Source organism: Schistocerca serialis, chromosome 2 (genome assembly GCF_023864345.2).
Source record: "Schistocerca serialis cubense isolate TAMUIC-IGC-003099 chromosome 2, iqSchSeri2.2, whole genome shotgun sequence".
Lineage (NCBI taxonomy): Eukaryota > Metazoa > Arthropoda > Insecta > Orthoptera > Acrididae > Schistocerca > Schistocerca serialis.
Genome location: NC_064639.1, coordinates 324,786,400 through 324,798,775, shown reverse-complemented (window position 1 = coordinate 324,798,775; position 12,376 = coordinate 324,786,400). Strand labels below are relative to the sequence as shown.

The 12,376-nt window shown below is 39.9% G+C and overlaps 1 protein-coding gene across 2 annotated transcripts in view; it reads left to right on the top strand.

The window, feature by feature from the left end:
• The first annotated feature begins 519 nt into the window (after positions 1–519).
• The window catches only part of LOC126457136 (uncharacterized), a 29,508-nt gene continuing 17,651 nt past the window's right edge, over positions 520–12,376 (top strand). Inside the window, exons 1-3 of one of the 2 annotated variants that reach the window (XM_050093202.1) lie at positions 520–763; positions 4,531–4,710; positions 4,792–4,945. In XM_050093202.1, coding sequence (XP_049949159.1) covers positions 692–763; positions 4,531–4,710; positions 4,792–4,945 — 406 coding nt within the window. In that variant the 5' untranslated portion in view covers positions 520–691. Of the gene's footprint in view, positions 764–4,321; positions 4,393–4,530; positions 4,711–4,791; positions 4,946–12,376 lie in introns of those variants that run through there. The other variant, XM_050093204.1, reaches the window with a different exon arrangement.

Genomic DNA, 12,376 nt, shown 5'->3' with positions numbered 1-12,376 from the left:
TAGAGCATTGTATGCTGCTGTCTTTTTGTCTCGGTCACTATATTCTTTACTTTAATCTTCCACAAACGTGGGTGGCTTCTATATATTTCAATGAATTCACTTACAAACTCTCGAGAACACTGACGAGTATCAGCCATTTTAATGCCCTGTGCGCACAAATACAAACACTAGACTGAGCAAACAGCTGTTTCGCGCCAGGTTTGCGGCGATCTCCTGTCCACACGCTCCAACTTGTCTGCGCAGATGTGGTTTGAACCCACAGATTTGAGAGGTTTCGCTCAAACTTCCAACTCCAACTTCCAGGTTTGCACACACCTCAGGTTGGTGCAAATCTTCTGTCCACACGCAACGATCTGTCTGCGCAGATGTGATGTGCGCAGACATTTGTGCAGACAGATCGTTGCGTGTGGACGGGCCTTAATATATCAGCACACTCTAAACAGCCCGCCAAACTGTGTTTTGCCTAAGATCGTACATGTATGATCTTTGGCTGTAGAGCAGTATGTCTTTGGAGTTACATGTGCGATTAAAGTAATTGTGTAAGCAATTGTGGTGCGGTGTAGGAAGATATTTGTTTTGATAAGATACAGGTGACGGATGTATTTGTCAGTGTTATGTGTTCAAGCAGTGATTGTGTAAAGAAGTAAGAGAGACTGCCTGCAAATGACATGCTTTCAAATAAGAGTTTCCTATGGATGTTGAAAAGCCGTACAAGGAGGGATTTTTGTTGTTCCCTCCTCAAGGAGTCTTGGGACAGCTCAAGGTAACAGAAATGTTGACGTAATTTGAATGGCATATTTACGTTAGTTATGACTATTTATTTGTCAGTCTTCCGTACTGGGAGGTTACGTTTCATATGTAAATAACGTGACTGAACATCATCCTTTGTTTGCATCCAGTGTGTCACACTCGCCTAGAATTTAGATGAGTTATTGAGGAAGATATTTAATTTGAATGACAGTACCTAGTTATTGATGACTTAAATGCAACAGAATTACTGATATTTTGTCGCGGCGATAGATCTGAAAATACTGGCGTTACTACAAATAATTATACGAAAAGTTTACGATAGTAGAATAAAAATACGAAGTTGGGTTGGAAATTTGAGAGACCTTTCAGGTTCTGCGGCGGAATTTAGTACAACGTCGCATGAAAGTTCATACTTCTTGTTGAGAAAGTAGTGCCGCATATAAACTATTAAATATTCGGTACCAACGTTTACTTTCTATTCATGTTTCCTTATTGTATTAGGTGTTCTGTATGTAACTAGCAGTTTCTTTCAATCATCATAGATATTACGAACATTTTACACCATTATTCATTAAATACACTATACGTATGAGATTTTTGAGTAGGAGCACATAGGTAAATTTGGAGACCTTGTATATTATACTAGTTTGTTCTGCATTAAACATTATTGTAACTATTATCACAAGTATATTTTTAAAGAGACCATTTTGCCCTCAAACATTACCAGATTTCCAGTTTGATAGCCATTGTTTTATGTTGCATTGAGCCCATTAGAGACAGAATATTAGCAGAACTGCTGCTGATTTTTTAAAATGAAGATGTGAGTGATGTGTAGTTCTTCTGACAATATCCGAATGAAAACTTAATTGATTGTACACCAAATGTGAATGAATGTACGTTTTTAAACTGGTTTATTATTTTCAAAAACTTTTTTTTTATTTGTTTCTTTGTATGACAGTACTATGAATATTGTTCATAAAATTCATAAAAATACTGTGCAAAGTAATTGGGTCTACCTGAGGTGGATTAATGCATGCTATCTTTGGACATCTGCACTGAGATGAGCTGATACCTAACAACCTGTAAAAGGAAATGTAGGGATAACATTAAAATGGAGAAATGCTGTGCATTATTCATTGCACTGGAGGTGTCAGTTATTTTTCTGTCTTTTGTATCTTCCCACACAGATTTTACTGATTGATATTCTAGGTGAAGAGGAGTAGGACCAACTTGTAATTGAGATAAATTACATTTTACTCCCAGTGCCTACATCTTGATATGATATTATGTTATTTCCCAAGATCAGTCTGATAAAATTAATAGTTGAGTGAATTAGAAGGAGCACTGACATTTTGTGATAATACTAGAAAGTGTAATTCCTAAATGTTGAGTTTGTTTGACTTTTTAGTGCTCTTTGCTTGTGTAAGTTGTCCCTCATCTGAGGAAATAGGTAAGTGTGGATAAATAGAAATTATGGTGAGTCTAAAAACTAATTAATTTCTGATAATAGCATGTTTATTTATGTTGACTGTATTGCAAGAGTTGGACGTCAAATATCATTGAGCCTTGTGTTTTATATGTAAGTATATATCATATTGCTCCCACTCTGAAGAAAAAAATTTTATTTGTCATCACTTGTGCTGCCTGCTTCTCAAGTTCACTGATTATTTACTCTAACAGAACTTCATTTGATGTTTGCACCAATGCTAATTTAAATTGTGCATTTTACAGAATGAAGAAAGAAAAGAGTATCTTGATTTGTAAACTTGTGTGTAAGATTGACTCTGATTCTGCAACTAGATTTGTTGTTAGTTGAATATTTCAGTGGCATAAAATTAAAAGACCCATACAACCAGAGCCAATTTGTGGAACAGAGAGAAGGTGGATATATTCAAAAACTCTGCAAAATGTGATTGAATTACATTCAAAATTTGCTGACATCATTAGCATAAGAAATCCTTTTAGAAAGTGAATGTAATATGTCAAAGGAGAATCATTGTTGTCAAAGCTATGAAATTTCCTGCTGTTGACTGAGAGGGGAAAACAATTTATTGCCAGACATGAATAATTTTCAGATTTACAGTTTGCAGTTCTTTGAATGAAAATGAAAATGTTGATGAAACATAGATTTGAAGAACAGGGTCCAAGCAAATACAGGCTCACAGAGTTATAACACTGCTTCCAAGCATTGCCTTGCAGTGGTCATTAAATGATGTGCAGGAAGAGTTTTATGGATCACCATTTCAGTCATGGTTTATTCGTGTCAAATAGTCAAACATGTGTATGAGTTGTTACCGTGTAACTAAATGCACACAAAATAATACTATGCCAATAGGTGTCTTGTTGAATTTTCAACTTCTCTTGAACATTACTATGGGAGATTCAGATCTTAAAATCGCCATCCTGGAGATCACAGTCAACCGATTTTATAAGCCCTCATTCCGTCAGACGTTCCAGTAAGATTTAACTGAATATGATATCCCTCAATGTGACTCTAGGAATTTCTTTCAGCAGTATGACTCAGATAGGGTACTTCCATGTCGAGCATTACTACTCTAATATTTGTCAGATACTTCGAAAATGAAGGCCAGAAACATTGTGTTCCATTATTAAGAGTAATCTGCTATGGAAGATACTGGTAAACAAGACTGCAGTAACTGCAGCTGAACTCGTTGGTACATCATCACGTTTGTTGGCTTTGCCATCTCACAACAGAATTGTTACCTTGAAACCTAACTTAAACCTTGGGTTTCACCACAGTGTGCGTTAAAAGCTAAATAAAAATGTATTGCAGTTTAGGGCAACTTTTCATGAACTGGCACAACCATGAATATTTTGCAAAAATTGTTAAATGGTTCATTTTTGCTACTCACCATATTTCTTGCATTTACCCAGCGAGGTGGTGCAGTGGCTAGCGCACTGGACTCGCATTCAATAGGACAACAGTTCAAACCGGCATCTGGCCATCCAGAATTAGTTTTTGTGTGATTTCTCTAAATCACGTAAGGCAAATTCTGGGATGGTTCCTGTGAAAGGGCATAGCAGATTTCCTTTTCCATCCTTCCCCAATCCAAGCTTGTGCTCAGTCTGTAATGACCTTATTGGTGATGGGACATTAAACACTAATCTCCCCCCCCCCCCCCCCCCCCTCTACCTCTCACCTCTTGCTTTTCCTCGCTTTCATTGGTTACCTCAAACTATCTTTCCATTGACTACACAAAACAGCTGTGTTGCCAACTGTACACGAAAAGTTCTGTGATTGACAGAGCTTCTGTTGTAGACTTTAGCGATTTACCCCTATTGAACACAAAAAACATTGTGGCTGTAGTGTTAATAGGTGATGTTTGAAATGTAACATATGATTGATGCACCGTATGTAGTATGGGAATTCGGTACTTCCTCTGTTATCAGGTCAGTGCTTTACTCTGTTGTCAGGTCAGTCTTCAGCTTATCTTGTAAGCTATGTACATTCTCTCTAAGTGTTTGTCGTGAAGTTCTCAAAGATAGATTAATTAAAAAATAAAAGGCTGTTGTCTGCTGTTATGCAGTTTTCCTGTCTCAGTGACTGAAAAGACCTCCCCTGCCCCACGTAGTGTTAATTACTGTGACTGTTAACAGCCTACGGAGACTAGATGTAGTGAAGTAAGAAGATTAGAAATCTATCAATGATTTGCTGTCATAAGAGCAATTTATTTCTATTGTCTTGCTTTATTTGTTGGTTTTAATGTCTTTACAATGATTGCGTATCATGCATTGTAACAACACATTTTATCTTTTCAGAAAACTTGGCACAAGAAGTATTGCCAGCTATTCAGGGCTAGCAAACATGGGATAGAAAGACTTGAAGTATTTGACAGTGAGGAAGATGTTACGAAGAATTTGTCTGATCGAATTATTACTCTTGAAAATTGTGTGAAAATTACACAAGATGTACAGAAGCACCACCCCAATAGTTTCATTGTAAGTGTAAATTGTAAGTCCACATTTTATATTGACTGATGAGTTCACAAATTCTTTCCTTAAAACAATGTTTATTTACAGGTTGTTACGAAGACTGTTACATACCATTTTGCAGCTGTCAATGAAAGTGAAATGATGCTGTGGTTATCTGCATTCCAGTCGGTTGCATTCAAGGATGATTGCTCGAAACAAACAATTGAAGAACATAATGATCTTTATGATTCATCTGGAGAAGGTACATAACGGACATTAAAAATATACTTAAAATTTAATCACCTAGTATAGGTATTTCAGAGGAACACCCAAAATGGGGCTTTGTAGTCCTCTTAACATGTGACTGCTTGCTAGTTCCGTATCTGATGAAATGGTCCATCCTGCAATCTCATAGAGATCACTATCATTTGTTGCTACCAGGTGGTTGCACATGCACACATGTACTGTTTTTTGACGACAGGATTGAGCAAGGTGGGGTATGGTTAGCACACTAGACTCAAATTTGGGAGGGTGACAGCTCAAATAAATCCACATCCAACCATTCTCATGTAGGTTTATTGCAGTTTCCTGTAATCGCTCCAGGCAAATGCTGGCCAGGGCACAGCTGATTTCCTTCCCCGAACTTGAAACCGTCTGAGCTTGTTGTCGATGGGATGTGAAACCCTAATCGTTCTTCCTTTTGATGCCGGGAAGTGTGCAGCGCTGTTGAGTGCTCCCGCAAATAAAATGAATAAGGATCTTCCTCAAGGCTCTGTCTTAGCCCCTATTCTCTTCAGCTTGTATATTGCTGACATGCCTGCAACAACATCTCTAAAATGCAGATGTTCTGATAATTGAATAATAGCTAAACAACACAAGAAAATTTTAAAAAAAGTTGTTTTAATAAATGGTTTTGTTACAGCTCGTAACAGTTTCCATAAACGAAGACCTCAGCCCAGCTCACCAAAGACAGAGGTTTCATGCTGTCACCTGAACAGTAAACTTGTAAACATTTACGATGACACCTACATAAACGCTCAGCAAGCCACCATGCTGTGCATGGTGGAAGGTATTTTGTGCCACTACTAGTCACTTCCTTTCCCGTTCCCCTCACAAATAGAGCAAGGGAGAAATGACGTCTGTATTCCTCCAGATGAGCCCTAATTTCTCATGTCTTATCTTCGTGATCCATACATGAAATGCATGTTGGCGGCAGTAGAATCATTCTGCAGTCAGCTTCAGTGCTGGTTCTATAAGTTTTCTCAACATTGTTCCTCAAAAAGAACGTTGCCTACCCAGTGAACATAGCTTCCTATGTCATCTTTGCAAAACATGCACAGTAATGACAAGCCCAAAAAACCTTTGACTGGGTTACAATTATTTTCATGTGCAGGTGTACTTGCACAATAAAATTTTCAACGAATATCACATTCTCTCTCAGTATACATTAGTTATTAATGTTGCAATTAAAAAAAAAAATAAACCATTCTGAAACTAAGGTTTCCTTAGTCTCCTGAGATTTCTTTACTATGCACCAAGTAGCGTGTGTGAGGAAAAAATTATCAAGATATTGAGAAATGCACTATCATTACACACTTCTCTTTAGTTTGATAATAGCAAAGATCATAATGTTCGTTCTCTTCCAAGCTTCTGCCTCATTCCTTCCTGTTGGAGGGTGTTCTGTGATTATGTTGTATCTTAACTGTTTTGAGCTTACGAATATAACAGCTGAAGGTAATGTGGTATGGCAATACTTTGCAGCTTATGGGACTTTAGATCCTCATGCATGGTTGCCGGGTTCTGAAAATTTTGGAAAAATTTAAATTTTATGTAGTTGGTATGGCAGCAGCATTTATTAGTGGGGATTTATGCAAAGAGTTTCAGTTAGACACGAGCAAAATTACCAACATGTACTGCTGAAATATTTCAAAGTTATTATTTTTTCATCCTTTTATAAGTTTTCTTATGAAGTATGAAAACCCTTCATAAATATTGAAATTACTTCATATTAAAGGACATGAAACCATACCTTCTGCCCCAAATTCTGGTTTACAGTTTTACATGATACTCTGTCTGATTAAATTGCATTTTTTTTCCAATACTTCTGATCTGTTTCAAATGTTGAAATATGTCATCGTCTTGATATTCGTGCTGTGTGCAAGTCAAGTGAGGTAGTGTGGACTCATTTTTGCAATAGGCTTCTCAAATTCCTATCTACCCATCCTTATTTAAGTTTCCCATGACTGAAATAAATCACTAATGCCAGAATGGTTCCTAGAACAAAGAGTAACCAGTTTAACTGGTCACATCTATCTCGGATAGTTTCCTGCCTCTGAAGATTCCACTGCCCTGTGTTGTCAGGGGCTAGAATAGACCCATGGCCCTTCCTTTACTGGCAAAAGAGGCGAATAAGGGAGTCTTTATTTAGTCACATTTTTGCCTTGATATTTTGACTATAATTTGGGCATCTGAAGGTTTTTGCTTTTTCATGCATTTTCCTTCGCTTTTTTTGGCTTTGTAAGTTTTGGTCCCCATTTTCGACTTCCATTTTCCAAATTTTACTGAAGTATGGGCTATATTGGGGAAGGACATCTTACTGTGTTGCTTTAGCTCTCCAGTACGTGCTGTTATCTTTTGCACTTACCAATTGAGTGGCTCTACCTCATGGTCCATCGTGGTCGGGTTGTCATGAACCCTCGTGATGTTAACCCCCTGACAATACAGGAATCGCACTGCCTATGCCTGAGCTGTAACATCCCCATTTCAGCCATGGAGTAGGCGCCTATCACCTTTGGAGTCCTGGGACTTGGTAATAGGTACTATGCCAGGTGGCCTTTGCCTTGCCTTGGTGGCTCCCATGGTGAGGGCCTCCGATGAGAGTGGCATCAATGAAGATGATCTGCAATGAAATGGATCAAACTTAACAGTGGCTGTACAACACAGCAATATCAAGAATCAGGAACAGTGATTTTAATGCAGAGGTTTGTAATCCTATGGCATTTCTGCCTTTGAACATGCTTAAAGGTGAGAGCCAGGTAAGGAGAGATGGAAGTAGACGGTTTGCTGAGTTCTTGGTTTGTTCTTGAACTGATGGCAGAGCTTTCACTACAGTGAGACCACTGTTTCTCTTTGAAAATATTGAAAATTGGTTTGGGGAGGTTGCAGCACTAGAAAAGTTGAGAAATGGATCTTTGCTGATCAAAACATTGCATGCCAACCATTCATGGGCACTTCAGGCCTGTGTAAACATAGGAGATATACCAGCCACCATTGCTCATGAGGAAAGGCAAACCTACGTTTCTAATATTTGTAGACTTAGCGAAAGCTTTTGGCAATGTTGACTGGAATACTCTCTTCCAAATTCAAAAGGTGGCAGGGGTAAAATACAGGGAGCGAAAGGCTATTTACAATTTGTACAGAAACCAGATGGCAGTTATAAGAGTCGAGGGGCATGAAAGGGAAGCAGTGTTTGGGAAGGGGGTGAGACAGGGTTGTAGCCTATCCCCGATGTTATTCAAGCTGTATATTGAGCAAGCAGTAAGGGAAACAAATGAAAAATTCAGAGTAGGTATTAAAATCCATGGAGAAGAAATAAAAACTTTGAGGTTCGCCGATGACATTGTAATTCTGTCAGAGACAGCAAAGGACTTGGAAGAGCAGTTGAACGGAATGGACATTGTCTTGAAAGGAGGATATAAGATGAAGATCAACAAAAGCAAAACGAGGCTAATGGAATGTAGTCGAATTAAGTCAGGTGATGCTGAGGGAATTAGATTAGGAAGTGAGACACTTAAAGTAGTAAAGGAGTTTTCCTATTTGGGGAGCAAAATAACTGATGATGGTCGTTGTAGAGAAGATATAAAATGTAGACTGGCAATGGCAAGGAAAGCATTTCTGAAGAAGAGAAATTTGTTAACATTGAGTATAGATTTAAGTGTCAGGAAGTCATTTCTGAAAGTATTTGTATGGAGTGTAGCCATGTATGGAAGTGAAACATGGACAATAAATAGTTTGGACAGGGAGAGAATAGAAGCTTTCGAAATGTGGTGCTACAGAAGAATGCTGAAGATTAGATGGGTAGATCACATAACTAATGAGGAGGTATTGAATAGAATTGAGGAGAAGAGGAGTTAGTGGCACAACTTGACAAGAAGAAGGGACCGGTTGGTAGGATATGTTCTGAGGCATCAAGGGATCACAAATTTAGCATTGGAGGGCAGCGTGGAGGGTAAAAATCGTAGTGGGAGACCAAGAGATGAATACACTAAGCAGATTCAGAAGGATGTAGGTTGCAGTACGTACTGGGAGATGAAGAAACTTACACAGGATAGGGTAGAATGGAGAGCTGCATCAAACCAGTCTCAGGACTGAAGACCACAACAACAACAACACATTGCTCATGATAATGAGCTCAATAGAATTCAAAGTGTGTCTTCCATTGGGGCCTTATGCTACAAACTGATGAAGAGCTGTGTATTTATCTGCTGCATTGTGGAGTCCATTTTGTTTGCCACATACAGAAGGGTCCCGAAGATAATAAAGTGGACATTGGAGATTTTATCCTGGCCTTCGACGGCAACATTTTGCTTATGAAGCTTAAGGTCATGGTTTCTAGGCGTGATATCGGAGCATATTTTCCTTGTCCGATGAGGTTTTGTAGGTCCTAGAGGTTTGGGCACGTCCTCCTGCTGTTCCAGTGAGGTATGTGGACGGGCATCCCACGATCTTTTGCCCAACCCCCTCAATGTGTTGACTGTCTCGAACCACATCATCCTCATTCATCGCAGTGCTCAGTGTTTAAGAGGGAGAAGAAAATTCAAGAAAATAAAACACTTGTTTGCCTGTCTTATCAAGATGCTAAGAAAAAGTTGCAAGACTTCATCTGACTGGTGTGGTCTGAAACTTTGCAACTGTTGTCACCAGTCTGTACCTCGTATGTTGACGAAGTCTCGCACACCCCTCCTGGTCATTGTATTCCAGGGCCTACCCCACAGTTGGGGGAAGGAATGTCAGCTCCCATCACACACCATCAGTGCAGCCAGAGATGCCTAGTCATCCTCTGACGTCATCACCTGTCAAGATGCCCCTCTCCTCAAGATTATGGGTGAGCTGTTGACTGTGTTTTACTTTTTATCCACCAAAGCAATATGGCGAAGGCCATTTAACTTTGTTTCCACTTCCATTTCTGTATGGTGTCTTTTTTAGCCATTTTCCATGTGCCGTTTTTCAACTGTCTTCTATTATGTCAATTGGGACCGACGTATAGTGATTTTTTAACTCCTCTCTGTTTTTGTTTTTTGTAGTTTTGACTTGGGTGCGTATGACCCGAGCTGTTGTTGTGCCCTAAAGTATAACAAAATCAAACCTCCCCTCATGACAAGGACCAGCAGCCACAGGCTGCAGGTTGAAGAAAAGTATGGTCCTCTTCAATTATAGATGATGAAATGGGAAATTTTCACAGAAATTGAAATTTCACAAGGATAAGAAGGATAAACGGAAAGATAAATTATTTTCTGAGGCTTCGGATGTTCAGCTCCCCACCCCTGCAAAGGTTGAGCATATGCACCTTGATGATGTATCACACAGTCAGGTGGACTGTGACCTGGTAGTGAAGTAATCATACACGTCTTAGCCGTTCACCTCGTTCTCAGACCTGACGCCAATGCTTCTTCAATGGAACTGTAATGGCTACTATCACCATCTGACCAAACTCCATTTTTACTTGCTACTTATTACGTAATTGGCATAGCACTTCAGAAAACACAGCTTACGGCAACACATCTCCCTGTTCTGAATAACTACAAACCTTTCTATACCAATCATGTTAATTTCAAAAGTGTGTCCATTGGGGTTTGTACCCTCATACAGTCTGATATTTTCAGTGCGCATGTGCCCCTAATCACCGAACTGGAGGCCAGGGCCATTAGTGTCTACAAGTTTGGATGACAATATTTAATGTTTATCTACCTTCAGACAGACCTCTTTCCATTATCATGAGCTGTTAGAGTTAGTGGAACGGCTACCTCCCTCCTCCCCGCCCCCCTTCTTCTTCTTCTTCTTCTTCTTCTTCTTCTTCTTACTACTAGGGGGACTTAAATGCCCATAATCCCCTGTGGTGCAGTGATGATATGTTTCATAAAGGCTGGGTACTAGATACCTCCTTTCAGAATTGGACGTCTGCCTACTCAACACCGGGATTTGCAACACATTTCAGTCTAGCACACATAACATACTCAACTATTGATCCCACAGTTTGCGAACAGACTGTACTACCCCTGATTCGATGATGCATCCATGGCAATCTTTGTGACAGCGACCATTTTCCTATCAGTCTCTCCCATTGCATGCACAGACATCTGGTACATGCTCCACGTTGGTTGCTTCAGAAAGCTGACTGGCAGGCTTTCTCCTCTGCAGCTGCTATTGCAGCCAGTCATGCGATGGAAATCGACAAAGTAGTACAGGATACTATAGACATTATTATTTGTGGTGCCGCAGCAACGATACACTGCTCCTCCAGCTCATTCTGACGACCACCAGTGCCATAGTGGTCGGAAGATACAACCAGAGCTATCAGGGAACAGCGCAGGGCACTTCAATGACACAAGTGCCACCCACCCCTCTATCGATAATTTAATAGCATTCAAGAGACTCTGGGTGAAAGCACAGTGTTTGTTAAAGCAAAGGAAGCAGGAGTGTTGGAAGCAATATGTATCATCTATTGTGATCCCACACCTCATCGTCCCAAGTATGAACTAAACTTCACCGTATTTGCAGCCAACCATCGCCTACAGCCCTTTCTGGTATCATTGTCATTGGTAACATCTGCACTGATCCTTTTGTGGTACTCGCTGAATGTTTTACGACACACTTCACTAAAGTGTCTCCTTGTCAATTACCATCCTCATTACCTGATTCGAACCTGCCTTCGGGTATCGGTGTGTGTGTGTGTGTGTGTGTGTGTGTGTGTGTGGTTGTGTTGTGTTGTGTTGTGTTTAGCATAAGTTACTTTAAGTTAGATAAAGTAGTGCGTAAGCCTAGGGACCGATGACCTCAGCAGTTTGGTCCCATAGGTACTTGCCACAGATTTTCCATTTCCAGACCCAGAAATATCACACCGTGCACCACCCACTATCCTTCTATCCAGATGGTTCTCTGCCATAGAATGTCTCTTTTGGTGAATGGGAGTTTCACAATGCTTTGGTAGTGTATCAGGATATGGCCCCTGGGTCTAATAAAATCCACAACCAAATGCTGAAACATCTTTGTGATGACAGCATGAAACATACCCTCGGGCTTTTTAATGGTATTTGGTAGGAAGGAGAATTTCTGTCTCAATGGTGGGAAACTGTCCTGAAACTAGGAAAGGACCCACATATTTTAACTAACTATCGATCAATCTCTCTGATAAATGGGCTGTGTAAGCTATTGGAGCGTATAGCCAACCACCATCTGTGTAGATACCTTGAAGCCAGAGGGCATATATCACGATTCCAGAGTGACTTTCGGCCTTTCCGGTCCACCACATGTCATCTGGTTCATCTGGAATCTGCATTGTGCAATGCTTTAGTGGATCACCAAAAATCTGATTGCTGTGTTCTTTGAGCTGTAAAGGGAATATGATACCACCTGACGACATCACATACTATCTACACTGCATGAGTGGGGTTTCCAGGGCAGTTTACCCATTTTT